General features: G+C 41.1%; 1 protein-coding gene across 2 annotated transcripts in view; it reads left to right on the forward strand.

Moving 5' to 3' along the window:
* NCAPD3 (non-SMC condensin II complex subunit D3) overlaps positions 1-27,038 on the forward strand; it is a 77,409-nt gene that overhangs the window by 8,634 nt on the left and 41,737 nt on the right. For both annotated transcript variants that reach the window (XM_056131475.1, XM_056131474.1), the window contains exons 3-13: positions 1,344-1,506; positions 12,064-12,251; positions 13,783-13,950; positions 14,058-14,119; positions 14,304-14,391; positions 19,212-19,345; positions 21,662-21,734; positions 23,387-23,512; positions 23,649-23,901; positions 24,448-24,498; positions 24,772-24,858. In XM_056131475.1, the coding sequence (XP_055987450.1) occupies positions 12,096-12,251; positions 13,783-13,950; positions 14,058-14,119; positions 14,304-14,391; positions 19,212-19,345; positions 21,662-21,734; positions 23,387-23,512; positions 23,649-23,901; positions 24,448-24,498; positions 24,772-24,858 (1,198 nt within the window). In that variant the 5' untranslated portion in view covers positions 1,344-1,506; positions 12,064-12,095. The remainder of the gene's footprint in view (positions 1-1,343; positions 1,507-12,063; positions 12,252-13,782; positions 13,951-14,057; positions 14,120-14,303; positions 14,392-19,211; positions 19,346-21,661; positions 21,735-23,386; positions 23,513-23,648; positions 23,902-24,447; positions 24,499-24,771; positions 24,859-27,038) is intronic.

Raw genomic sequence — 27,038 nt, forward strand, 5'->3', positions numbered from 1 at the left:
TTACTGTGTCTCTGGCCTTGATTTGAGATTTTTTAAGTGATCTTCAGGGACATAATTAGAAATGTGAATCAGCTGTACAGAGAGATGTAAGGTTGTAAGGCTCAATAAAACAAAAACAGTGACTTCTTGGAGTATGTGGCCAGTGTGCTCTGCTGTCAGTGAGAGAGAGAAGAGGCCGACTGAGGAAAGGCAGGCACACAGGAGCTAACAGGAGGAGCTGCTTGTGGGCAGTGACCTGAGATCTTCAATCAAGGCTGTTGGGGCAGAGGTGACTGGGTAAACCCTTAACATCCTATGTCCCCATTGCACCAAGTGTACAGAAATAAAAGTACTGTTAGGACTGAGTATGTACTGCTAAAAATTCTGGAGTGTGCTTCCAGAAGTTTTATGGCTCAGGAGAGTGCTTAGAGGAATCCAAGCGGCCCTTCTTTGTATTGGTTAAGTGGTTAAGCTACTGTCTTTATAAGGAGCCAGTTGCTACAAGATATGATTTTCTTGAGCTTCTGTGGGCTTAGGTTCTGGTTTTGGTTGATTTTTTTTTTGAGGTTCTCCAAGACAAATCATATTTATGGGGCTGGAGCGATAATTCATTGGATAAGGCACTTGCCTTCCATCCTGCCAACCCAAGTTCAATCCCTGACACCCCGTATTGTCCACCAGTAGAAATCCCTAAGCACAGAGCCAGGAGTATACCCTAAACACTGCCAAGTGTACCCTAAAACAAGACCCCCCAAAAAACCGAAAAAAGATATATCATATTTATTCCCCACTACATTTAATTTTTAGAAAAAGTCTCACTAGGTTTGGTTTCTCTGCATTTGGTTTATATAATAGATGGTATGGAACAATGATAAAATTAATGAAATTTTGGTTTACACTATAGGGCTTATTTCCTTTCACACTTTGGCTACTTCTGAAATCTATAGAAGGAGCAAGTTGCGGATACTTCCTTTCTACTTTCGTTGCCAGAGAACACTTATTTAACATAACTGTAGACGAAGCAGTCAGAGTCTCTTGGTAACTAGAACATTAACGTAGAGCTGTAACTTGTCCAAGGGATCACTGATACAGGGTGATACCCAACTCTTGGTATAATTTTCTGTCTTTCTGAACTCTGTATATGCTTCATAGTTATCAAAATTATTTTCAAAGTTTATTTAAATGCACTGATACTTAGGTTTCTAATTCTAAATAGTACATTTCTATTTCAGTCCTGTTCAAGATGGTAATACGTTGAGATGATAATCAGGAGGAAGAGTGATTTACTTTCTTTACAAGTACTTTATGAATCAAATGACAGATTTTTACATCTATGTCATTGGCTTTGTGACTCTCCTCTCCAGAGCATTTGGACCTTCTTCATTGAGAACAACATTTCCCACAGAGCCCTGGTGGCTCTGTTCTATCACTTCGTTCAAACAGGCCACAAGAAAAATGTCAGTGTAAAAGCTCGAGAATACGGTCTTCATGCTGCTGGGCTTTACTTTCTGCTACTAGAAGTACCTGGTATGTATATTTGGTATGAGAGGACAAATCTTTTGTGAGTTTCGATTCATCTAAGTTCCTGGTAAGGGGCTGTAATGATGCCAAAGAGATAGTATAGCAGGGAGGGCACTTGCCTTACATGCAGCCAACCTAGGTTTGATCCCCAGCACTACATGATCTTTGCAGCCTGCAAGAAGGGATGCCGAGTACAGAGCAAGAAGTAAAATAAAAAAATATAGTCTTCTGGGAGCAGCTCCCTAGGCCCTAGAGTCATCCCAGAAGCTGGAGTTATTGTGACCCCTCTTTGCAAATTGTTGTAACCAATAAAGACAGTTGTTAGTATCATTTAAAAAAAATGGTGAAGTAGTAGGATCTACTTAATGCAGACAGGAAAGATTTTCTATCTGGATTTATGCAAACCAACATAGTGCCATGAAGCATCAGAAAGGTACGGATGATGCAAACAAGAGAAAAGCAAATATTTCAGTTTACTTACAGTGAAATACAATCTACCCATTTGCTGTGAATCCTGGTCAAAACAGTATTAAAAATTCTGTAGAAGTCAAATATACAGTTTATCAACATGTTTAATTCATTTAGTCCCATGTTGAAAACCTTGATTTTTAATTATCTAAGAGCACTGTAACAGGACTGTGGATAATCTGTCTAATATCTTTTCATAGATCTTGCCAAGAACAATTCTGTAGATACAATTTTTTTGTAGATACAATTTAAATATATAAGATCTATAAGTAACAATCCAGTTATAGTTTCTTTTCTTTAAACACAACCTCAGATATTCTACACTTTTCATTACACTCATTCTGTCCTTGACTTTTCTTCATTCCATTTCAAAACCAGCTTCACTTTAATAGGATTCCTTTTTTCTCACTGGTATCTCCATCCATTAACTTTCTTACTTAACATATACATTTATACTCCTTGTAATCTTATCTAACCTCCTTATTTTACTGAATTTACTACAACCTGATCTCCCAAGAAGTTTGGAAACAAGTTGCTGATCATTATCTCATTTAGCATGACCAAATTGTACTCTGCAGTACTCTTCCAAAAGCATTTACATCAGCTCTATAGATATTCAAAAGGTTTTAAAATGACATGATTAAAGATCTTAATTAAAGGAGGGGGAGGCTGGAGCCATAGCACAGCAGGTAGTGCTTTTGCCTTGCACGAGGACAACCAGCGTTCGAATCCCAGCATCCCATATAGTCCCCCGAGCACTACCAGGAGTAATTCCTGAGTGCAGAGCCAGGAGTAACCCCTGTGCATTGCCAGGTGCGACCCAAAAAGCAAAAAAAAGGAAAAAAAAGATCTTACAGCATATACTACACTTGGCAAAAGTTCACTTCACATTCAGAATTAACCAGAACATATTAAAAAGTTTCAACTTTAGAATTTTGACTTCTAGGAAAGCACAGTTATTATTAAAACACTCACAAAAATTACTATGAAACAGTAAGGATTTCACAGTTATGGATAAAACTTTGTAAAGGTCCAGACTAGTTGATATCTAGTGACAAAGCATTTACATCAGTTCTATAGATACTCAAAAGGTTTTAAAATTCCCATAATTGGACTGGAGTGATAGTACAGTGGGTAGGGCATTTGCCTTGCACACAGCCGACCAGGGTTCTATTTCCAGCATCCCATATAGTCCCCAGAGCATCACCAGGAATAACTCCTGAGAGCCAAGAGGAACCCCTGTGCATTGCTGAGTGTGACTCCCCCCCCCAAAAAAATGCCCATAATTAAAGATCTGACAGTATATACTACACTTTGCAAAAGTTCACTTCGCATTAGGAATTAACCAGAACATAAACAAAAAGTTTCAGCTTTAGAATTTTGATTTCTAGGAAAGCAAAGATATTACAGGGTTAAAGCACTCACAAAGTTAAAAATAAAGTTATCCTCATAATAGCATCATTTTCATGTACTATACAGACTGATTGACAGTAGTCTGGAAAAGGAAAAAATTGATAGTTTGTTTTCCACATTTTTCACAGAATTCCCATTCTCAGAAACCACTGAAGTTGAAGTGGCTCTTTGTAGCAGTGGCTGAGTCTTAAAACTCCCCATTTTCTTTTCTTCAGACTCTTTATCAGTAAGTAGCTGTTCCCTAGATCACTTCTGAAGGGAGAGGTAAGATAATGGAGCTTTGTGCAGTTCTTTGCATTCAATTTTATAACTTCTAGGAATCTATGTCTTAAACGAAATTATTACTCCTTGAGCCAGTTTTTTTTATTACCTCAGTTATTCCAAATCATGAGTTATAGGCCAGATGTTTTAACAATTCCACACAGAGAAAAACTAACCTATGCTTTCAGACACAGAAAAGACCCTTAGTTCTTACCAAACTTTTAGGTACCAGCATAAGAAAATACTTGAACTGCCAATGTTTTAAGAAAACATGAGAAATCTTTCTTTGACTTAATTTCTCTACCTCTGTTATTAGTAAAACAGCTTAATTTCTCGTAAAAATGCAACTGTTTCACAGAGCTTTAATCTCGCTTCTGCCTTTTGGTTTAGCTCTGCCACCCTTCAGAACATTGAAGGTTCTGAAGCCAAGAGAACTTATGGTGTCAGGGACCATTCAACTTTTTCAAACAAGAAATTTGGATTAAGAATATCAGTTTCTCTTTGTGCTCAATATTTAGTTTGGAAACCTTTCAGCTTACTCATGGTCTAGGACAGTCCAAAAGCATCTTTACAATTTCATACACAGGCAGAAAATTTTTCTACGAAATAGGGTGTGGCCATCACACACACAAGCACACCTGCCTACTGAGACTATCCTTTGCTCGTCACCACCACCACACTCGCACTAAAACCTCCCCTAGCCCCCCCGACACACACACACACACACTCCAAACAGGTCTAAAAAGAGCTTCTTTGATACTAAGCCAGCAAAGCTAACTTATAGCCAAGTCATTTTATTTATTTTTTTACCATTTTAAAAAGTTTTCTTTTTTTTTTAATTTTTACTAGTGAAACACCATGAAGTACAGTTGTAGACTTACAAATTTTTGTGCTTGGGTTTCTGTTATGCAATGGTTGAGTACCCATCCCTCCACCAGTGCCCATTCCCTACCTCCAATGCTCCCAGCATCCCTCTCACCACCCCAATCCCCACCCCACCCCTATGGCAGGGCATTCCCTTATGTTCTCTAGAGGCATTGAGTGGCAATCATGTTCAGTCTATAGTCTATTTTCAGCATGCATCTCTCATCCTGGGAGGATCCTCCCAACACCCGTTACTTGGTGCTCCCCTCTCCATCTGAGCTACCTTCTCCCCCAGCATGTACGGCTGGCCTCCAAGCCATGGATAGCCAAGTCATTTTAAATCTTAAGAATAGTGCAGCATTTTCAGTTAAAAACAAATAGAAGGAGAATCAGTGCCCCGTGGGGCAAGAATAACAAGGAACAAGGGCTTGTAACAGTCAATGGGGAAGACTGCCGCTTGGAATCTCAAAGGAAAGAAGTGGTTGCAACACTAAGCATACATTGGTCGGACAGACAGAAAAACAAATAAATGAATAATAAACCAACAGACAGACAACATAGACCACAAATAGGAATGGGCAGCCATCGGGTGCTAGCCCGGCAGGATCCCTCTAAAGATCTTAAGGTCACCTTGACATCAGAGTATGGGTATAATCCCACACCTGGTTGCTGCTGTAAACTGAAATTCAGGGGCAGGCGGGGAAAGGGCAAATCTCCATGAGCCTATATGGTATCCACAGAAGCCAAACCACAGATTAGATACACTCAGATCCTGTAGCCGAAACCATGGGACCACCAATCAATCCAAACACTCTCACACACTCCCATTCAAGCCAGGAAATAAGGCTGACTGATCAGCACAGGACAACAACAATAACAAAAAACAGACAGGTGGCCATCAACCAGATGATCCTACCAGATCCTGCGAGGCAGGGTTATATCTCACTCTTGACTCTTCTTGAGTCTAGGAGAGTAAACAGCACCTGATCCCTCCTCAGACACTGATAGTGTTGGCTATAATAGACTTTACCTCAGGAGGTCTTTTAGATAATTTCCTGCAAGATGTTCCAAGGGGTGATATCAGACCTGGGACTTCTTACTATCCTATAGCTGAGGAATGTCATCTCAGTAGCCTCTCCTAGGACAGAACGAAAGGGCCCTCGCAGCATTCTCCCCCACGGGACAAGGCCTGTTTTTTTTTTTTTTTTTTAATCTTGATGGGGCCTCCAAATGCTATAGGCTAGGCAGTCTCAAGTCAAGGAACCTTTATTAGCTTGCCAGCAACTACTCTCTCAAGCCCAGCCTGGATGAGAAAGGCATCCCTGAGTGAAAAAACAAGGGTTTTTCAAAGGGCCAAATCACTTCGAATTTCACTAAGCAAGAAAGCAAATTTATAGAAGCCAAAAAGCAGGTAAACTAAACAATCCATTGATTAACACAGAAACCAAAAATAAAATAGTCAAACAACTGAAATAGTTTTAGTCAAGTGGTTGAGTGGTTAATAAAAAGTTCAGTGGTTAAGTGATTAACCAATTGAGTAGTTAGACAAGGAATCTAATAGTTAATCAAAGAATAAAATAGTCAAATAGTATTAGATATTCAATCAATCAATTGATGAGAGAAAAAATGGAAAAGAAAATGGTTAGCTTCATTCTAGAACATGATTAGCTAAATTCATTCTTTAACATTCTTTATTGATTCACTAGAGTTTTGCGTTTTTTTCTTTCTGACAATTGAGTGTATCCATTCTGGATGCCTAGATCAAATCAGTCTTCCACAGTGGTAACCAATGTTTTTAGTTTTTTATTTTTTAATTTTTTGAATTATCGAATCACCGTGATTCATCACACAGTTACAAAGTTGTTCATGATTAAGTTTCAGTCATACAATGTTCCAACACCCATTCCTTCACCAGTATGTATTTCCCACTAACAATGTCCCATTTCCCTCCAACCCCCACGCCCCAGCCTACCTCAATGGCAGGTACTTTTTCTCTCTCTCTGTTTCCCATTTTTCCCTTTTAGGCACTGTGGTTTGCAATACTGAGGGGTTATCATGTATATCACTTTACCTCCTTTCAGTACCTAGTTCTTGTCTAGTGTGATCATTTCCGACTATCATTGTCATAGTGGTTCTTTCTCTGTCCTAAATGTACTACCCCTACCCTACTGACTTGTGACAAACTTCCTATCATGGACCAGTCCCCCTGACCCTCATTTCTATTGTCTTTGGGTAGTATTCATATACTCTGTGTATATTTAGTTTTATATCCCACAAATGAGGGCAATCATTCTGTCTCCCCTTCTCCCTCTGACTCATTTCATTCAGTATGATACTCTCCATGTCCATCCGTGTATAAAGCAAATTTCATGACTTGATTTCTCCTAAGGCTGTTAGTTTCTTTATGAACTCATCTGTTCTCAGGTACTTGAGTTGTTTCCAGATACTGTCTATTGTGAATAGTGCCCCAATGAACATATGAGTGCAGATGGCTTTTCTATATTGTGTTTTAGGGACCCTAGGGTATGTTCCCAGGAGCAGTATTACTAGGTCATATGGAAGCTCAATTTCTAGTTTTTTGAAGAATGCCCATATCATTTTCCATAAAGGCTAGACCAAGGGATATTCCCACCAGCAGGGGGTGAGACTCCCTTTCTCCCTGCATCCACACCAGCACTGATTGTTCTTGTTCTTTTTGATGTGTGCCAGTCTCTGGTATAAGATGATATCTCATTGTTTTGATTTGCATCTCCCTAATGATTAGTAATGTAGAGGAGATTTTTTTTTCTTTCTTTTATTTTTTTTTAATTTTTATTAGTGAAACACCATGAGGTACAGTTGTAGACTTACAAATTTTTGTGCTTGGGTTTCAGTTATACAATAATCGAATACCCATCCCTCCACCAATGCCTATTCTCCACCACCACTGATCCCAGTATCCCTCCCACCCCTGATCCCCCCCTTCCCACCCTACCTGTGTAGCAGGGCATTCCGTTTTGTTATCTCTCCTTTTGAGTGCTGTGGTTTGCAAAAGAGACATTGAGTGGCAATCATGTTCGGTCTATAGTCTACTCTCATCACGCATCTCCCATCCTGGGAGGAACCTCCCAACACCCTTTATTTGGTGCTCCCTTCTCTATCTGAGCTGCCTTTTCCCCTAGCATGTGCGGCTGGCCTCAAAGCCATGGAGTAGTCCTCCTGGTACTTATCTCGGCTATTCTTGGATATTAGTTTCCTATTTTGTTACTTTCTGTTCCCCAAATGAAGTAATGAAATTTATATACAAGTGGTACTACATGGAAAGTATCACGCTAAGCGAAATGAGTCAGAAAGAGAGGGACAGACATAGAAAGAGCAGATTTTTTTTCATGTGCCTTTTGTCCATTTGGTTTTTTGTTTGTTTTAAATTTTGATGACAGCAAGTTTTCTCACATATATTCCTGTCTTGATTCTCATCTAAGACTGAAAAATAAGGGTTAAATTCATGGTTATAGATGAGACAAGTGATGTTGCCCAGATTATGTAATAAGAAATTCTTTTTAGTTTGGGAGTGATGGTAATAACGGTTTAAGTTTTTATACTACTCTAAAGCGTATAATAAATATGCAAAATACATGCAAAGTGCCTGGCAGGCTACCTGTGTTGTATTCATATGCCAAAAACAGTAACAACAAGTCTCACACTGGAGATGTTACTGGGCCCACTCGAGCAAATCGATGAACAACGGGAGGACAGTGCTACCGTGCTACAGTGCTTGCTTTTTGGGTCACACCGGTGATGCACTCAGGAATTACTCCTGATGGTGTCCGTGGGACCACATGGGATGCTGGGGATCAAACCCGGGTTCCATGCAAGGCAAATGCCCTACCTGCTGTACCATAGCTCTAGCCCCTGTCCATTTGTATTTCTTTGAGGAAGTTTCTGTTCTCTTCTCCCCATTTTTTGATGAGGTTGGATATTTTTTCTTGTAAAGTTCTGCTAGTGCCTTATATATCTTGGGTATTAGCCCCTATCAGGTAAGTGTTGGGTAAATAATTTCTCCCATTCTGTGAGCAGTCTTTATGTCCTGGTCATTGTTTCCTTTGAGGTGCAGAAGCTTCTAAGTTTAGTGGTTTTAGTTGTGCTGAGGGTTAATGTATAATGATGAGAAAAGTTTTTCTGTTTTTCTTCCAATGTTTTATTTTCTTATATTGTAATATGACTCCGCACCAGGCTATTGGGGTTCACTCTTAACTGGTGCTTAGGATGCCAGTCCATGGTGTTGGGGGTCAAACTGGCTTTGTGCAAGGCAAGCCCCTAAAGCCCTGTACTGCTTCTGCAACCAAGATTTCTGGGTTTTGACATTTGTTGTCCTTTATAGAGTCTGACTTGGTGAATCTTCTGTTTGTACTTGAATAAAAATGGTTGTTTTGTCTTTGGTCAGTCTCATTTTGTATTAGGTCAGATTGGTAGCTGAAGTTCTTGAGTCTTTTATTGCTGCCCTGGAGTATGTTTATCAGTTGCTTAGAGGGTGGGAAGGAGGGGGGAAGGAAGGGGATGAAAATTGAGATCTCCAAGCATGATTTTCAGTTTTTCTGTTTCTTCTTTCATTTCTCTATGTTTAAATTATATCGAGAGTCTATTTAGGTGTCAGTGTCTTTATGATTATACGTCTCCCCACTGAATTGGAAGTCTGCTGGTCATCAACTCTTGGAATTTGATAGAAGTTCTTATTCTATCTTCGGGAGTGTAAGTTTTTGTCTTTTGGGTGTGTTTTTACTTTTGCGCCACGCCTGGCAGTGCTCAGGAATTACTCCAGGCAGTGCTCAGGGGAGTATATGGATGCCTGGAATTGAATCTGGGTCGGCCACATGCAAGGCCCTACTTGTACTATCTTTCTGTCCCCACGTATGTTTTTGATGAATTTACAATGTTAAAAAATATTTTCAGTGCCCTTAAGGTGTTGTCACATTGTTTCCTGATTTATATTATTTCTAGTGATAAGTTTCATAATTCAGACTTTCTGTTTTTTGTGTCCCGTCTTGTTTTGGGTTACTTTGAAGATTTTGTTAATTTGTTTTAGGAGTTTGATTGTATTTCCTGTGTTTTGTTGGAAGTTCCTTTGTATTTAATAGGTTTGGTTTTTTTGTGCATCTACTATTCAAATTCATTTATCTTTTCAGTGTTTAATCTACTCTCAAGTTGCTCGGCTGGAGCGATAGCACAGCGGGTAGGGCGTCTTCCTTGCATGCGGCCAACATGGCCGACCCGAGTTCGATTCCTCCGCCCCTCTCGGAGAGCCCGGCAAGCTACCGAGAGTATTCGATATGCCAGACACAGTAACAACAAAGTCTCCAATGGAGACGTTACTGGGCCCGCTCGAGCAAATCGACGATCAACGGGAGGGCCTTTACTTTACTTTACTTTACAAGTTGCTCGGTGAATTTTTCTTTCTCAGGTCAAGTTCCATTTGAGGGTTGGGGAGATAGCTCAAGTTGTAGTTCTTTGGCCTAGCATGTACAAGATCCTGCATACTGTATGGGACCCTAAGCACCCGAATACAAATGGGTGTGGCCCCAAGCACTGCCAAACCAGAGCCCCAAAACTTTCAGGTCATTGGTGTTAGTAGACCCAGGATCTCCAAGCTCAGCTTGGTGTTTGCTGTATCATTATTATTATTATTTTAATGAACATAAAGACGTTCCATTTGATTCTTTAAATTTAATTTTCTTTACTCTCCTTGTCTGCATGTTTTAACTCTGGAGCTAATGATACCTGCTTTAAGGTTTCTGTCTGTAGTTCCAGTTTCTTAGTGGTTTCTTGGACTTTTTCTATTGGCTGGTTTTCCTTCTAAGCCTGCCCAGTGCTTTTCTTTCTGGTGTCACGTCACTAAGTGTCTTGATATGCTATTTTCCTTCAAAGAGTTTTGAAGAATGTTCTGACAGACAGCTGTTGGTGGATGACTTCACTTAGTTCCTCCTTTAAAGCCTGTTAAGGTAGATGTAAAGGTAGCCTTTACTCTAGATCTGGGTCAGCCCTCCCATTTGGTGTATTTGTTTTCAAGATCTTGACCTAGTGTTCAGGTAATGCAAGAGAGACCCCTGGCCAGCACTCAGACATGTCTCAGTTCTGTCTGAGTTCTGGAAATCATTTATCTTTATACATCCTTTACATCCTTGCTGTATGAGATGCTTTGCTTGCTTTCATGGAATTTTATGCCATATGCTTTTTTCTTTTGATTTCCCTGCTTCTGTTTTATATATTTATTTTTTTTCTGGAGAGGCTGGGCAGTACTGGGAGTTCCATCTGGCAGTGCTGCAGGGTCTGTGCCCAGAAGTGATCCCAAATCATGGTAAGGAGACTATATACTGTGCCATGGATCAAACCTGAGTCACCGTATGCATAAGCACTTTAATCCCTGTGCTGTCTCTGGTCTCCTCATGCCTCTCTATTTGTGCGTGTTTGTTAAGCCCTCCACAGAGTTCTGAGTGTCTCTTGTTTTGGGGTCACAGCTGGCAATGTTGTCAACTACTATTCTTCGGTGTTTCTAAATCTTTTTCTCATTATGGCCTCCCTTTGAACCTGTTTCCTTCCTCTGGCACCCCTGGGGTCTTATCAGTTGGACCTTCAAGTCTCATGGCATGCCCAACTGCCCTCCCCCATTTACTTTTTTTTTTTTAAATGTGTAGCCCCCTTGGATTCTTGGTGCCTTCAGGAAGCTATATGTCCCCTGGTGGAGAAACTGCTTTGCTTCATGAATACCAGCTTTTGCCTCTATTACTCTGATACCTACTCAACAGTGTTTTTATGCTTTTTTCTAGAAATTGCCTCACACCCTGAAGCTGGGCAATTCTAGGACTTTACCTCCTTTGTTTTCCTCCTACCAGAGATTGCTTATTTCTGCTTCCTGTTGCACTGTGTCCTAAAATGGTTACTTTATCATTTTATACATCCATTTCTATAGTTCCCCACCCCCCACTTTGGTTTGAAGGTTATCTATCCAGCAATATTTTGGGGTTACTTTAGCTCTGCAATCAGGAATTCCTCCTGGGGTGCTCAGGAGACCATGTGGGATGATGGGGATCCAACCCAGCTTAGCCTCATGCAAGGCAATTGCCCTTTACATTGTACTATTGCTCTGGGCCCTATGGTTTTTGAACTGTAGAAAGGCAAGTACAAAATTAAGTACTCCCTCATAATCACATAAAGGAATCTTTATTTCTGATAGCACAGTTCATCTCAGACTGGAGTTGAGTGATACTTTTTGCCAAAAGTACATCTTTTTTTCAACTTAAGTAGAAGCTTCTTTTTTACTTTTTTAATTGTCATCTTCTATGATAGCTTTTTGGTTTTGTTTTTGGGTCACAGCTGGCAATGTCTAGAGGTTTCTCCTGGCTCTGCACTCAGGAGTTACTCCTGGCGGTGTTCAAGGGGAACCATATGGGATACTGGGGATTGAACCCAGGGGTGGATACATGCAAGGCAAACGCCCTCCAATCTATACTATTCCAGCCCTAATCATCTTCTGTTATATTGTTCAAAACAATGAATCTAATTCTCTTCATTCTTCACAAACAGGAAGTGTGGCCTACCAGGTATTCCACCCAGTGATGTTTGACAAATGTATTCAGACTTTGAAGAAGAGCTGGCCTGAAGAATCACACTTGAATCGGAAAAGAAAGAGTGAACAGCCTAAAAACTCTCAGGCTAGGGATACGGGAAGGCAGAGAAAAAGGGGAAAACTATCCAGGAAAGAAGATATTGAGGTAAGAAATAAGTGGAATTATAAAGAATATGTTTGCTCTCGTGATTTTTAAAGTAAAGTAAAAGTAAAGGCCCTCCCGTTGATCGTCGATTTGCTCGAGCGGGCCCAGTAACGTCTCCATTGGAGACTTTGTTGTTACTGTGTCTGGCATATCGAATACTCTCGGTAGCTTGCCGGGCTCTCCGAGAGGGGAGGAGGAATCAAACTCGGGTCGGCCATGTTGGCCGCTTGTAAGGCGAACGCCCTACCCGCTGTGCTATCGCTTCAGCCCTCGTGATTTTTAACTTAAGAATTAAGTTTATAAAGCTTTTTTTTGTTATCATGATTTTACCTTAAGAATTAACTATATTAAGATATGATTGGGGGCTGGAGCAATAGCACAGCGGGTAGGGCATTTGCCTTGCCCACGGCTGACCCAGGTTCCATTCCCAGCATCCCATATGGTCCCCTGAGCACCGCCAGGGGTAATTCCTGAGTGTAGAGCCAGGAGTGACCCCTGTGCGTCGCTGAGTGTGACCCAAAAAGCAAAATAAATAAATAAAAATGAAAAAATAAAATAGATATGATTTCAGGGGCTGGAGAGACAGTACAGTAGATGGGGTGCTGCCTTGCACCCAGGTTTGATCCCCAGCATCCCATTTGGTCTCCCAAGCACGCCAGGAGTAATCCTCAGCATTGAGGGAGTGTCTTAAAAAAATCAAACCAAAACAAGATATAATTTCAGAAATCATGATTGTAATCAATATCCTATGTATCCTGAGTTGTCCAGTGTGATTTTGAGATTCTCTTGTGTTCCATATACTACTAAAATTATGTCTCTTTCCTGGCATCTTTTCACCTTCTCTTGGTCTCTCACCAACCTGTACCTAGATATTCTTGATGACAATCTGTGTATTGGACACATTTGCTTACTGGGCTGGAGCAATAGCACAGCAGGTAGGGCGTTTGCCTTGCAGGCGGCCAACACGGCCGACCCAACTTCAATTCCTCTGCCCCTCTCGGAGAGCCCGGCAAGCTACCGAGAGTATTTCGCCTACACGGCCAAGCCTGGCAAGCTACCCGTGACATATTTGATATACCAAACACAGTAACAATTGTCACAGTGGAGACGTTACTGGGCCTGCTCGAGCAAATCGATGAACAACGGGAGGACAGTGACAGTGACAGCTTACCGGTTGATGTAATCTGAGCGCTCATGTCTAAAAAGTATAATAGAATTACATGAATTCTGAACTCCTGTATGACTGTAGGATGGTGGGAGTTGGCTGATGTGAACATGTCTAAGAGCACACAGTTCTTATCAACACAAGAATAGATGACTAGGAAGGGCCACTGAGTCTTCTAGTCTATAGGTTTACCATTGTGGCCTTGGGCACCGAGCAGCAAGGGACTTTCTCACAGGGTCTTGTCACTTCATCTGCAACTTGTCGACCTCCTAAAGTCTAACTGGATATGATTTGCGAACCATGAAACTATCAGACAAAGTGTTAGGCATTAGTACACCATCACCCGTACATTTCTTCATAATTTAGATGGATGAAATCATGGAAGAATCAGAAGACGAAGAAAATATTTATTTCTCTGCCCAAGATCTTTCTCAAATTCGAAATACCATCTTTCACGTTTTGAAGAATTTTTTAAGACTTCTGCCTAAGTTTTCCCTGAAAGAAAAGCCACAGTGTGTCCAGACTTGTATAGAGGTAAGTGGATATTCCACAATCGCAGCTTGGCTTCCAAGTTCGTGGGCTGTGGCTGATACTTCATGGACAGAAAAAAACCAGACCTTTCCTTGGCATCTGTTTTCTAGGTCTTTGTGTCATTAACTAGTTTTGAACCAGTTCTTCATGAATTTCATGTTACAGAAGACGGGTGAGCTATTAAATATTCCAGTCCTAAAATTTAAATGTAATAGGAACATGTTTGCTCTTGCAGACGTAAAAATGCCTGTTTATCCTAATGACACGCAGGTGGAATTTAAGTGTGGTTTATAAGGCTAGAGAATATTTTAAGTAAAAGCATATCCTGTAACAAATCTTTTCCTTTTCTTCTTTAGAATTCTTAACAGAGCAAAGTACATTCCAGAACTGGCCTACATTGGATTATATTTGCTGTGCTCTCCAATTCATGGAGAAGGAAATAAGGTAAAGGCTATGAGAATCTAATGTAGTTACAATTGAAAGCTTGGAAGTTATATAATGGTAAACTATAAGAACCATTTAATGTAATGCAATTTTAAATTCCTAGGTCATTCTTTCAACGTTTTGTCATTTCTGTTTATTGCCTACTTCTTATTACCTAGTGTATATATATATCCAGATACTTGGTATTTCCCACCAATTATTGTTAGATTTCATACATAAATGGTTTTAGTATGAATCAGGTAGAAAGAACAGATAAGTTTCTGAGCAGGACTTCTCTGTAATTGGATACCAAATTATGAATAGACACACACACAGTTTTCAAGTTTGATTCCGCAAATCATGTGTATTAATTATCCTATTGGCCTAATTCTACAGAAAGTTTACTCATTATTTCATGGTTAGCATTTATATATATATTTTTTTTTTTCCTTACATTATCCTAACAGTATTGTTGCTCTAACCTTAGCATTAGTGGGACTGGAGAGATAATATAGTACATAAAGATACTTGCCTCGCACACCACAGATCCCGGTTTGATATCCAGCTCCCTATTTGGTCCCCACAGACACGGGTTTGATCTCCAGTTCCCCATATGGTCCCCACAAGCTCCTTCAGGAGTGATCCCTTAGCACAGAGGATGTTTGGGTCACACTGAGCTGTTTATCAGGCTTTCTCCTGGATCTGAGCTCAGGGATCACACCTGGTGGGGCTCAGAGGACCATATGAGATATGGGGCATCAAATGGGTCAGTTACGTGCAAGGGCAGCACCTGCCCTGCTGTACTCTCTCTGGCCCTAGTGTTTTTTAATTGTGAAAGTATTGATGAGGTTTTTTAATTATGAAAGTATTGACGATGTTAGACAGTGTTGGTCCTAGTGAGTCATTTAATAACCTTCCTTTGGATAACTCATCTTTGGAGTCCTCTGTATTAAGTCGCTTGATCACTTGACAGCCCGTTATTCATCGATTTGCTCAAACGGACGCCAATAATGTCTCCATTTGTCCTTGTCGCGTGCTAGTGTAGCCCAGTGGCATCTACTCATTCTACAAACACGAAGAGCCTCAAACCGAACGGTCAGGGTCTTGATGAAGAAGTCTGACCATCTCATAGGTGGGTGGCCACGTGGTCTTTTAACGTCCCGTGGAATCCAGTTGGTAATGGTTCTAGTCCAGCGGTCATCTCCAAATCTCATTACATGTCCAGCCCATCTGATTTTCGACGCCTTGGCAAATGAGACAGCATCCTTGATTCTTGACCGTCAACGGAGGTCAGAACTCTGGTTTCTTTCTCTCATTTGAGTGAAGCGTGATATTCCAAGCATAGCTCTCTCGATTCCTCTTTGGGAGACCCAAATAGCGTTCTCATCCTGTTTTCGTAGGGCCCAGGTCTCTGAGGCATATGTTAATACAGGAGGAACAGTGGAATTGAACAGATGTGCCTGGAGTCAGAGGTTCTTCATCCTCTTAGCTATTTCTTCGACGCTCTTGAACGCATTCCAAGCCGCTCTCTTCCTCCTGCGCAACTTAGGTGCCAGGTCATTCATCACGTTGAGTTCTCGACCTAGGTACACGTAACTGTTGCATTCTGAGATGTTCGTTCCGTTGAGAGTGAATGGAATGTCAGGAACAAGATTGTTTCTCATAAACATTGTCTTTGTGAGAGTCAGCTGCAGTCCGACCTTTCCACAGTCTCAGTCGAAGTCGGCCAGCATTTGTGCTGCTTGACTAATGTTTGATGTTATTAGAACAATGTCATCAGCGAAGCGGAGTTGGTGTAGTTGCCGTCCGTCTATCCTCACTTCCATTCCTTCCCATTCCAGTTGTCCCATGACATTCTCAAGGGTGTCATTGAAGAGTTTTGGTGAAAGTATCACCCTGCCGAACCCTTCTCTTGACATCAATGATTGCTTCTTTGTAGAATGGTGAGATCCTGGTAGTGAATCCATAATACAGCTCATGGAGGATCCTGATGTATTGAGTTTGAATGCCCTGATTGACTAGGGCTTCAACGACCACTTCCGTCTCAACAGAATCCAAGGCCTTCTTTAAATCAATGAACATTAGACAAAGCGGCATCTTGTACTACTCCCGAGAAACCTCAATGAGCTTGGTTATCGGGTGGATATGGTCGATCGTGCTGAATTCTTTGCGGAACCAGGCTTGCTCGCATGGTTGTCCTATATCCAGTGTTCTGCCAATCCTATTCAGGATCACTCGAGTGAACAGCTTGTAGATGACAGACAACAGGCAGATCGGGCGATAGTTGCCAATATCCTGGATGTCTCCCTTCTTGTATAGTAGTACAGTCCTACTTGTTTTCCACTGGGATGGAACCTTGCATTCAGACAGGTAGCTTGTGAAGAGTCGAGCCAGTGTATTGATGAGTACTGATGGCAGGTTCTTCAGGTATTCAGGTCTGACCTTGTCTGGGCCAGGTGCTGTTCATTTCTTTACCGACGAATTGGCGTGTCAGTTTTCGGAAGGGAGAATGTTGGGAACGACATATCCATCCTGAGGAATTTGGTATGTGGGCAGGTGGACGTGGCTATCAAAGAGATCTGAGTAGAAGTCATGGATAATCTTCTCCATTGCCCTTCTGGAAGATGTGATAGATCCATCAGGACGTCGGAGGGCAGTCATCTTGGTCTTGTAGTTGGCGAAGGACAGGCGGGCGTTGAGCGAATGCACGGCAGAGTCTGGCAAGCTATCCAAGGCGTATTCGATATTCCAAAACCAGTAAATACAATGGGTCTCATTCCCCTGACCCCGAAGGAGCCACCAATATGGCAGTGTTGAAAAGGATGTGGAATGAGAGGTCAATAAAATCTCAAGGCCAAACTAGGCTGCCAAAACGAAGAAAGACAAAAATGAGTGTCTGTACTTTCAGTGCACGTACACTGAGGACCTGATGGTACAAGCACGAAAGATCAAGTACAACATCATAGATGAGAGGAGACGAGACATACGAGACAAGAAGGCATCAATCACATCACGCCGTTTTCAACACTGGAGAAGAACTGTTCCTCAAAACATGCGACAAAAGAGGCATCGGTGGTATCGGTGTCCTTGTCAACACAAACTTGGCCATGAGCATTGATTCATTCGAATGCCTAACAACCCGAAACAGATGGTTATACTTGAATAGATGTGGCTCACTGCCAGCAGTTTCTATCTTCATTGTCTACGCACCAACATCCAATTATGACGAAGGAGAAATTGAGAAGTTCTACATGGAGCTGGAGAAGTTCTATTATGAAGACAACACCTTCTACAAGATCATTGTCGGTGATTTTAATGTCAAGATAGGACCGAGAAGATCAGCTGAAGAACTCCACATCGGGACCCATGGCCTAGAATGGAACGAATAGGGTGAGAGACTGTTTGAGTTCATCATGTTGACCAAGACCATTCCATGGTAACTCACAGTTCCAGAAGGCCAGATCTAAACGTTGGACATGGGAGTCTCCCGGTGGATGGTTCCACAACGAAAATGACCACATCATATTCTGTTGATGGCTTTGCCTGACCGATGTCACTGTTGTCCCAAAATTCCAAATGGGATCGGACCACAGTCTTCTTCGTGCAAGTCTACTTCATGGAGCAGGGAGAAAGGACTGAAAATTTAAGAAGAGATCTCCCAGAACGACCACCAACTGGGCGCTCTTTGGCACTATTGCTGCAACATGGGAAGATACCGTCATTGACAATATTGATGAGGAATACGATCGACTGGTTTAGCACCTCCATGATTGTGTGAGGAACTCCAAGAGAGAGATAGCCACAAAAAAAGCCTGTCTTCGAAAACTCTTGAGCTTATTTGCCAACGTGGCTTGGTGCATGCCTCGGGCAACCGCAAGCGAATGTCTAAGCTCGCAAAGCAGTGCAGAGAAGCGATAAAAGAAGACCCCAAAGAGAGAAGAGCAGCAGTGCTGTTAGATGCAGCAGAAGCCGGGAAAAGCATTCTCAGTGCCTGCCTGTTTTAAGTATAAAGTAAAAATATTTCCATTTTGTATCTTTTTTTATATGTAATACAGACATCACATATAATACTTGTCTTATGGAGTTTTGGGCTATAGCGATAGCACAGCAGGTAAGGCGTTTGCCTTGCACGCAGCCAACCCAGTCAGCCCAGGTTCGATTCCTCTGCCCCTCTCGGAGAGTCTGGTAAGCTACTGAGAGTATCTCGCCCGCACGGCAAAGCCTGCAAGCTACCCGTGATGAATTCGTTATGCCAAAAACAGTAACAAGTCTCACAGGCCCCAGTAGGGCCTGCTCAAGCAAATCGATGAACAACGGGATGACAGTGCTACAGTGCAGTGCTATGGAGTTTTAGCGAGCTTATTATCAGAATAGTAAAATCTTATGATCCATGTACTTCTGCAGTACTTACCACCTCTTTGGTCTTCAGTAAATGTCTTATTTCTTGAATGAGTAGGTTCAATAGTTATGATTGATTGGGTCAAGTATATGCAGCAACTCAAGGTTCTTTGTAAACATCAAGTTAAGTATAAGTAGCAGTCACAGTTCTTCCTTTCCGCATTCTGTAAGGGATTCCCACCAGCATTCTTTGCCATGGATGAGTGGTAGTTTATTTTCCCTGATTATTGACTCCAGCTTACGAATGCAGTGAGAGGAACTTGATATTCTTACTATTGTTTGTCTGTGTTTTCACACTGTTTACACTATGCATTGATTGAATGTCTGGTAACCCATCCTAAGAGTTCAACTGTCAACCTGATTTATCTTCGGATACCACAAAATGCTGTCTGTGGTCCATGGTTCGGAATCATGTCTTAACTTGCTTTTCTGTTTTCTTCTAGGTTATCAGTAGTATTTTTCATAAAATGCTTAATGTTCTATTAATGTTAGAAGGCGGCAGGGGACCCCACCATGCCCCACTTTCTATCACCTCGGCAGTCATCAGCAGGAAAAACCTGGCTGTCCAGTTCATCAGGTGAGGTGCATACTGCCTCTGTTTCCTGTCGTGATCTCTTCTAGCCTCACCAAAATTCTGGCACCTTTGGAAACTAAGACATTCCTGATCACATGTGACAAAGGGACATGTCAAACACTTCATAGCTCACCTGGGTCCTTATTTAGGGTCACTCCTGTTGTCTCTGCCTGTGGTATTGTTGAAAGGACAAAGAGTCTGTTATTTGGCTGCCAGCACTACTTCCAGCTAATTTCCACCTGCCTGAAGGTTAGCTCTGTGCAATGACAGTGACCTTGGTTGTTTGCTCATTGTCTGCTCAGTATTTGCTACCCAAAGTCCACCACTTTTTTTGCTTAGCTGTTCTCTGAGTCACCTTCCTTTTATTCTTTGCCACTTTTTTATGGTTTCTTTTCACATTTTTAATTAATTTCTCCTAAATGTAATAGTTCCTATGAGGTTGGAATTGAATTGATTTTTTTTCCAATCTTTAGCAATAAATGAAGGACAAAGCCTTTCTCGTGAGTCAGCTTTATCTGAAGCATTCAGTGTCTCAATAAGCAAAGATATTGTTCTCTCACTGGATTTTCTTTTCCTCCCTGGTGGAGTATTTGGCACAGGGTGTTGAGGTGGTAGAAGAAAATGGGCAGGTGTATATAGGACTGTGGCCACACTTCCATGGGTGTCCATGGCACAGAACATTTTTGGCGACATGGGTGTGGATGGTGGAACCAGGCAGAGGCGGTCAGTGAGCTATTAAACAGATATTGCTCACTAATTTCATTTGTTTTTGTTTGGAGATCATACCTGGTGCTGCTCAGTATACTCCTGGTTCTGAGCTCAAGGATCATTCCTGGAGGGGATCATAGGCAGTGCCAAGGATTGAACCTGGCAAGGATAGAGAGAAGTACAACTGGTAATGCATTTGCCTTGCACACAGGTGACCTGAGTTCATGTTCGGCACCCCGTATAGTCCCCTGTTCCCACCAGGAGTGATTCCTGAGAACAGAGCCAGGAGTAAGCCCTGAGCACCACTGGATGTGGCTCAAAAACCAAAACAAAACAAAACCAAGAATTGAACTTGGATCTTTGGCACAAGGCAGGCACCTTACACACTGTAATATCTCTGGTTTCTCTCATTTTGTTTTTAAATTTTAGCTAAAATATTATAAGTGAAATACTTGGGGTTTTTTTCTGTGAGAGTTTATGATATAGGTAGTTGAAGTAGTATTTTTTAAATTTGTATTTCTCATAAATAAATGAATAAATGTAACTTTAATTGAGTCAAATCTGAATATTTTGGGGCTGGAGAGATAGTTCAACAGGTACGTAGCTTGCCTTGCATGAAGCTGACCTCGGTTCAATACTCAGCATCTCTATGGTCCCCCAACCCCACCAGGAGTAATACTGGTGAGTGCAGAGCCAGTTGTAACCCCTGAGCGTCACCTGGTGTGCCCTCCACCATCAAAATAAAAAAAAAAATCTGTGTATTGTAACAATTTCTTATGTACAAAACATTGAGGCACTTAGCTCCCAGGAGGTGGTACTATGTGTTAGTTTTTTATTTACCCCAAAATCATATTTTTTATATGTTTAATATGAAATTTAGCAAGTTGTCAAAGAGCCACACGAATATAGCACATTCTCTGCTTGCTGCTGTAGCTAGCTGTCTTTTCAGCAGTGATTTTTTTTTTTAAGTCAAGCATGGGAAGTAATAAACAATTTTCTGCTATAAAACTTTGTCTTTAAGCTCTGAAATGCTGCTTGCAATATAGAATAAATTGTTTTTAATGTTTCAGTATTCCGAAACATGAGAAAAGCGATTTTTGAAAGCAGGAAGGAAATTAACTATTTTGTTGTGATGATAGCTAATTTTTTTTTTAATTTTTATTAGTGAGACATCATGAGGTACAATTGTAGACTTACAAATTTTTGTGCTTGGGTTTCAATTATACAATGATCAAATACCCATCCCTCCACCAGTGCCCATTTCCCACCACCACGGATCCCAGTACCCCCCATCCCCCCCCCCCCACCCTTTTGTTCTCTCTCTCTTATTGGGTGTTGTGGTTTGCAAAAGAGGCATTGGGTGACAGTCATGTTTGATCTTTTTTTTTTTGCTTTTTGTGTCACACCTGGCAATGCACAGGAGTTACTCCTGGCTCTGCACTTAGGAATTACTCCTGGCGGTGCTCAGGGGATCATATGGGATACTGGGAATCGAACCCAGGTCGGCTGTGTGCAAGGCAAATGCCCTACCCGCTGTGCCATTGCTCCAGCCTCATGTTTGGTCTTATAGCTGATTTTTACAGTGTTTTTTTCTTCTCTTTTTTTAAATAGCTGTCTTGTGGATGAACTAAAGGAAAGCATATTTCCAATTCTGCGTATCTTATTGCAACACATCTGTGCCAAGGTAATACTGCTTTAGTACTAATACTAAAAAATACATGAAGGTCAGTGTGTGTATAGTCACTCTTAGGAATGAATTTGTCTTCTTACTAAACATGGTTTTACTTAATATATTTACTAGATAGCTTCCTAGGCAGTGTGCTTTTGGTAGGGAGGGGGGCACTTTTTATTTTGTATTTGCTTCTTTTTGTTTGGGGAAAATACTTGATAGAGCTCAGGGGTTACTGCTGGCTTTGTGCTCAGCTATCACTACTGGTGTGCTTGGGAGGCAAGCACCCTACTCAGCGTACTATCTCTTCAGCCCAGGTTTTGAAAAATTTACATGGAACTAATGGTTATGTGTACACACCTCCAATAATTTGTGTCATTCATACAAAGATATCTATATAGATACAGATAAATATAGATATATGGCGGACATAGCTCCTGCAATTCAAGAGCTTTATATGAAGCATAACCATTTAGACTGGAGAGAGCTCCAACAGGCCTCATATGCAGTAGGCCCAGGCTCAGTTCTCAGTATTTCATGTTCCCCTGAGCACCACAGGGGCATCCCCATTAGGAGAGCGCGGAGCTAATAGTCACTGTATCACTGTCATCCTGTTGTTCATCGATTTCCTCAAGCGGGTGCCAGTAACGTCCCAATCCTGAGATTTTAGCAGCCTCTCCTTACTTGTCCTTCCCGGTGCTGCCAAAAACAGTAACAATAACGGGCCTCATTCCCCTGACCCTGAAAGAGCCTCCAATATGGCAGTCAAAACCTAATAATAATAACAATAATAATAACATAGCCACAAAATATTAGAACACTTAACAAAAATACAGTAATTCTTCATGTTGTCAACATTCTAATTTTCATGATTATTTCTTTAACACTTTGAACAAATGATTTTTGTTTATTTTTGAGCAGAGGGAGCCACACTCAGTGGTTGGGGGATGTGACAGATGGTGGTTCTAGGACCTCACACACAGGCTTATGCCGTCATTTGAGCCATATCTCCAGTTCCTGAATAGATGATTTTGACTTTTTGCATATTTTTGGCCACACCCAGCTGTGTAAGACCTTATTCCTGGCTCTGCTAAGGGATCAATCCTGGCAGGCTCAGGGGACAGTATGGGACCCTGGCCACAGATAGGGAAAGTGCCCCACTCGGTGTGCTATCTTTCAGTCTTCTAAATAGATCATTTTAATTTGAATCCTATGCGTCCTGTGGGGTGTGGGGGGGATGGGGTGTCTATAAACTCCCTGAAATTACCTGCTAATTCATATTTCTGTAGAGAGGACTTGGGATTCTTTTCCTAGGTTAGTTTTCAAAGGGACATTCATGTTTCAACCTGGGTCAGAGCAGTAGCACAGGAGGTAGGGCACTTACCTTGCAGCTGCCCGGGTTCAATCCCAGACACCCCAGATGGCACCCCAATCCCCATCAGGAATGATTCGTGAGTGCAGAGCCAGAAATAAGCCCTGAGCACCAGTGGGTGTGACAAAAAATAACAACAACAAAAAGAAACCTAAAACCTAAAATTGGCCAGTCCTTTCCATACCATTTAAAGATCACTGAACTAAATGCACTCATTTCACACCTGCCTTGCACCATGCATCTTATTAGTCCTGCAGATGAATGTTGATTGCATAGTGTCTCACTGTATTTCCAGGTGATAGATAAATCAGACCACCGGACCCATGCAGCTCAGTCTCTGGTTCAACTGCTCCACAAACTTCCTTCTGGGGAATATGCCAGTTTTGTCACCTGGCTGTATAGATACTCACGAAGCAACAAGGTAGGAGAAACAGCTAGATGAAGTCTTGGTTCCTGGCTTAGCAACTTTCTCTGGATGTCACAGTTGAATCTATGAGAGGGACTCCTTCAGGGTTTCTTCTAGTCTCATGCCAGTTCTTATTATTTTGCTTTGCCAGGTGCAACACAGGATTTTTACTCTGGATGTTGCTCTGGCTATCTTAGAGCTACCTGAAAGAGAAGTGGATAACACTCTGTCCTTGGAGCAACAGAAGTTCTTGAACCATAAGTTCTTGGTGCAGGAAATCATGTTTGATCGCTGTCTAGACAAGGCACCAACTGTCCGAAGCAAGGCCTTGTCCAGTTTTGCCCATTGCCTGGAGATGTCTATCACCACCGCCTCGGAGAGTATACTGGAACTTCTAATTAGTAGTAAGTAAGGTGACCACTCTGGAACAGAGCGTATCTTATACTTGTTGAGGAATTGAATTATTTTAGTGTATTTTACTTTTAATATCTTTTAAAATAGTCAAGCGTGATATATTTGAAAGACCCTTTTTCTAATTTGTTTTATATTATTTGGGGCCACACTCAGCAGTGCTCAGAGTTTACTCCTAGCTCAGGGATAATTCTTGGCAGGGCTCGGGGGTTCATATGTAGTGCTGGGAATCAAACCCTGGTCAGAGCCTGCAAAGGAAACTCTCTATTACTCTAGTTCTTAAGTACTTTAGATACTCAAAGTTTAGAGGTAAGATTGAGGCCTGTTTTTGTGACTGCTTTGCATTGTTGAGTATTGTCTACATTGGGCTTAAAGCCCATTTAAATACATACTCTGGGAGAACACTGTTCATTGTCAGTAATTTAAAATCTGCCTGGTTTTCACTTAGGTCTGCTTATCTTGGTTTATTTCTCTGTGGGTATTTACTTAGGGTTCTTGATAGCAGACTTTCCCCATCTTACTTGTCTGTTTCTTTTCAGATTCCTCAGCTTCAGGGACAGAGACTGGTGCCTTATTGAGAGATTTGTCAGGTCAGCATATTTTCAAATATTAAACTTTTTAAGTGAAAAGACTTGGTGAATATTTATAAAAACAAACAAACAAAAAATTCCACATTCATCAGTTTTAATACTGTACCATTTTTTTCTTCATCAGATCAAGTTTATTTCACTAGCAATATACTGTTACTTAAATATGCTATGCTTATATTTTTAAAAGGTAGAACATACTTTTGTCTGCATGACTGAAGGCGTGTATTTTATTTACTAAATAATGTATTCATTTATTTAATTTGTATTTTAAAGCATCCTGTCAGAAGGAGGCACTTCACCCTTCCAGAGGCTCAGGCGTGATGAGCCTAGAGGATTGCAGTGAAGCAGCTATACTTGGGGGTATGTCCAATTTCATCACTATTAAATTAATAATTATGTTGGATTCCAGACAACTGTAAGTAGAAACTAAAAATCTTGCCCCTTTGTTTCTGGTCAATTAACCCTTAATTATTCTAATTTTTTTTCCTATTTAGTAATTTCTTTCAGAATATCTTTATGTCCTTGCACTACAAAATATTTTACTTTAAAGATAGCTGAGCTATATTCCACTTAGCAAGTACTGAACTCCAATACTTCTGTGAAGCTTAACAGTGTATTAGCAAATATTTTATATCCTTTTTAAAGTCAGTTGTAGCACTTGGGACTGCCTCCTAAATAAGGACCTACTGTTTAGAGGAAAGTCACCACAAAAAAGGGGGTGGAGGGCATAAAGAATTTTTGGTGTTTTTTTTCTTGTATTTTGTTTTGTTTTTTCTTGTTTTTAATTCCTCCTTTTTTCTTTATGTCAGCCGATGACTGATTAAACCATACCAGATTCCACCTCTATTTATGGTGTAGAATTGAGTTGAAACTTCCATCAAAAAAAGACTGTAGAATTTATTTATTTATTTATTTATTTATTGCATTTTGGGTCACACCCAGCGATGCACTGGGGTTACTCCTGACTCATGCACTCTGGAATTACTCCTGGTGGTGCTCCAGGGACAATATGGGATGCTGGGAATCGAACCCGGGTCAGCTGCATGCAAGGCAAACACCCTACCTACTGTGCTATCGCTCCAGCCCCTAGAATTTAGACTCTAACTTCTCTTCACAAGCAGTATAAACCATTGGGGTGATTATAAGATACTCTTTCCCATGGAGTCCAGTGCAGGGTTCTGACCTTATCAAACCCAGAATAATCTAAGGTGATTCAAATGTCAAAGTGATTGAGGGGGGAGGAAACAAGTCTGAACTAGGTAGTAGAGCTTGAATCAACTCACAGATTTTTGTCTTAGCTGTGCAGCCCTCAGAAAGTCACTCTCCTTCCCTCTGCTGAGTTTTTATCAATAGCAGTTTCTCAAAATGATTTGGCTTATTGCCCTTTTTCAGGAAAACAGTCATTTAGTGCTGCCTTGGAAATCTGCCTTCTTGTTTTGTTTTGTTTTGTTTTGTTTTTGTTTTTGGATCACAACTGACATTACTCGAGGTCTAATTCCAGCTCGATGCTCAGGAGACTGTTGTGGTGCCAAAAATCAAACCTGGACAATAGTGTGCAAAGCATGTGTTCCAGCCCATTGTCTCTCTGGCCCTGGGAAATCTGCCTTCTTTAAGTAAACAAATAGAAAATGTCTCCCCCTTGCACCTGAGATATGGTTGTTTCCATATCTAAACTAAGTGCAGCAATGAACAATGACATGCATACAACCTTTTGAATGAATGTTTTTAAGTCCAGGGTAGATACCCCAAAGTGGAATTGCTAGGTCATAGGGCAGTGCAAATCTAAGTTTTCTGAAGACTTCCCATACTGTTCATGGAAAGGTTTTCTAAAGATGTAATTTTAGACGCTGGAGAGATAGTACAGCAGGTTGGGTGCTAGTTTTGCAGGTGGCTGACCAGGGTACCATCCCTGGTGCGCCATGTGGTCCCCTGAGCTGAGCCAGGAGTAAGCCAATTTTAGGTGCCGGAGTGATGGTACAGTGGGTAGGGCATTTGCCTTTTATGAGGCTGACCTGGGTTCTATCCCCAATATCCCATATGGTTCCCCAAGACTGCCAGAAGTGAACCCTGAGCTCAGAGCCAGGGGTAAGCCCAGAGCATTATCAAATTTGGCCTAAAACCAAAAAGCAAAAGAGTGCTTTTAAAAGATGCTCATATAGATATATACATAGACTGACATACGAGAAAGAGGAAAAAAGAAATATGTATATAATGGATTAATAATGTAGGTTTATTGTGTGCACATTTATATACATTTATGAACATCCCTGATTTGTGTTAAATATTGTATTGACTTTAATAATTCATAGTTGTGATAGCTACATTAGTTTGTAAATATTGCATGCATTTATAATTAATAATTCTGAGATTGAGTACTAATGTGTTTGTAAAGTCATTGTTTGCAATGATGTTAAGTACTTATTTCAACCTTAGTAAGATCAGCATAGGATTAGGTTTATGTGGCTAGAAATCATGTCTGATTCAAATAACAATATATATACATTATATAGATCATGGGCTGGAGCGATAGCACAGTGGTA

Source organism: Sorex fumeus, unplaced genomic scaffold (assembly GCF_029834395.1).
Source record: "Sorex fumeus unplaced genomic scaffold, SorFum_2.1 ptg000091l, whole genome shotgun sequence".
NCBI lineage: Eukaryota > Metazoa > Chordata > Mammalia > Eulipotyphla > Soricidae > Sorex > Sorex fumeus.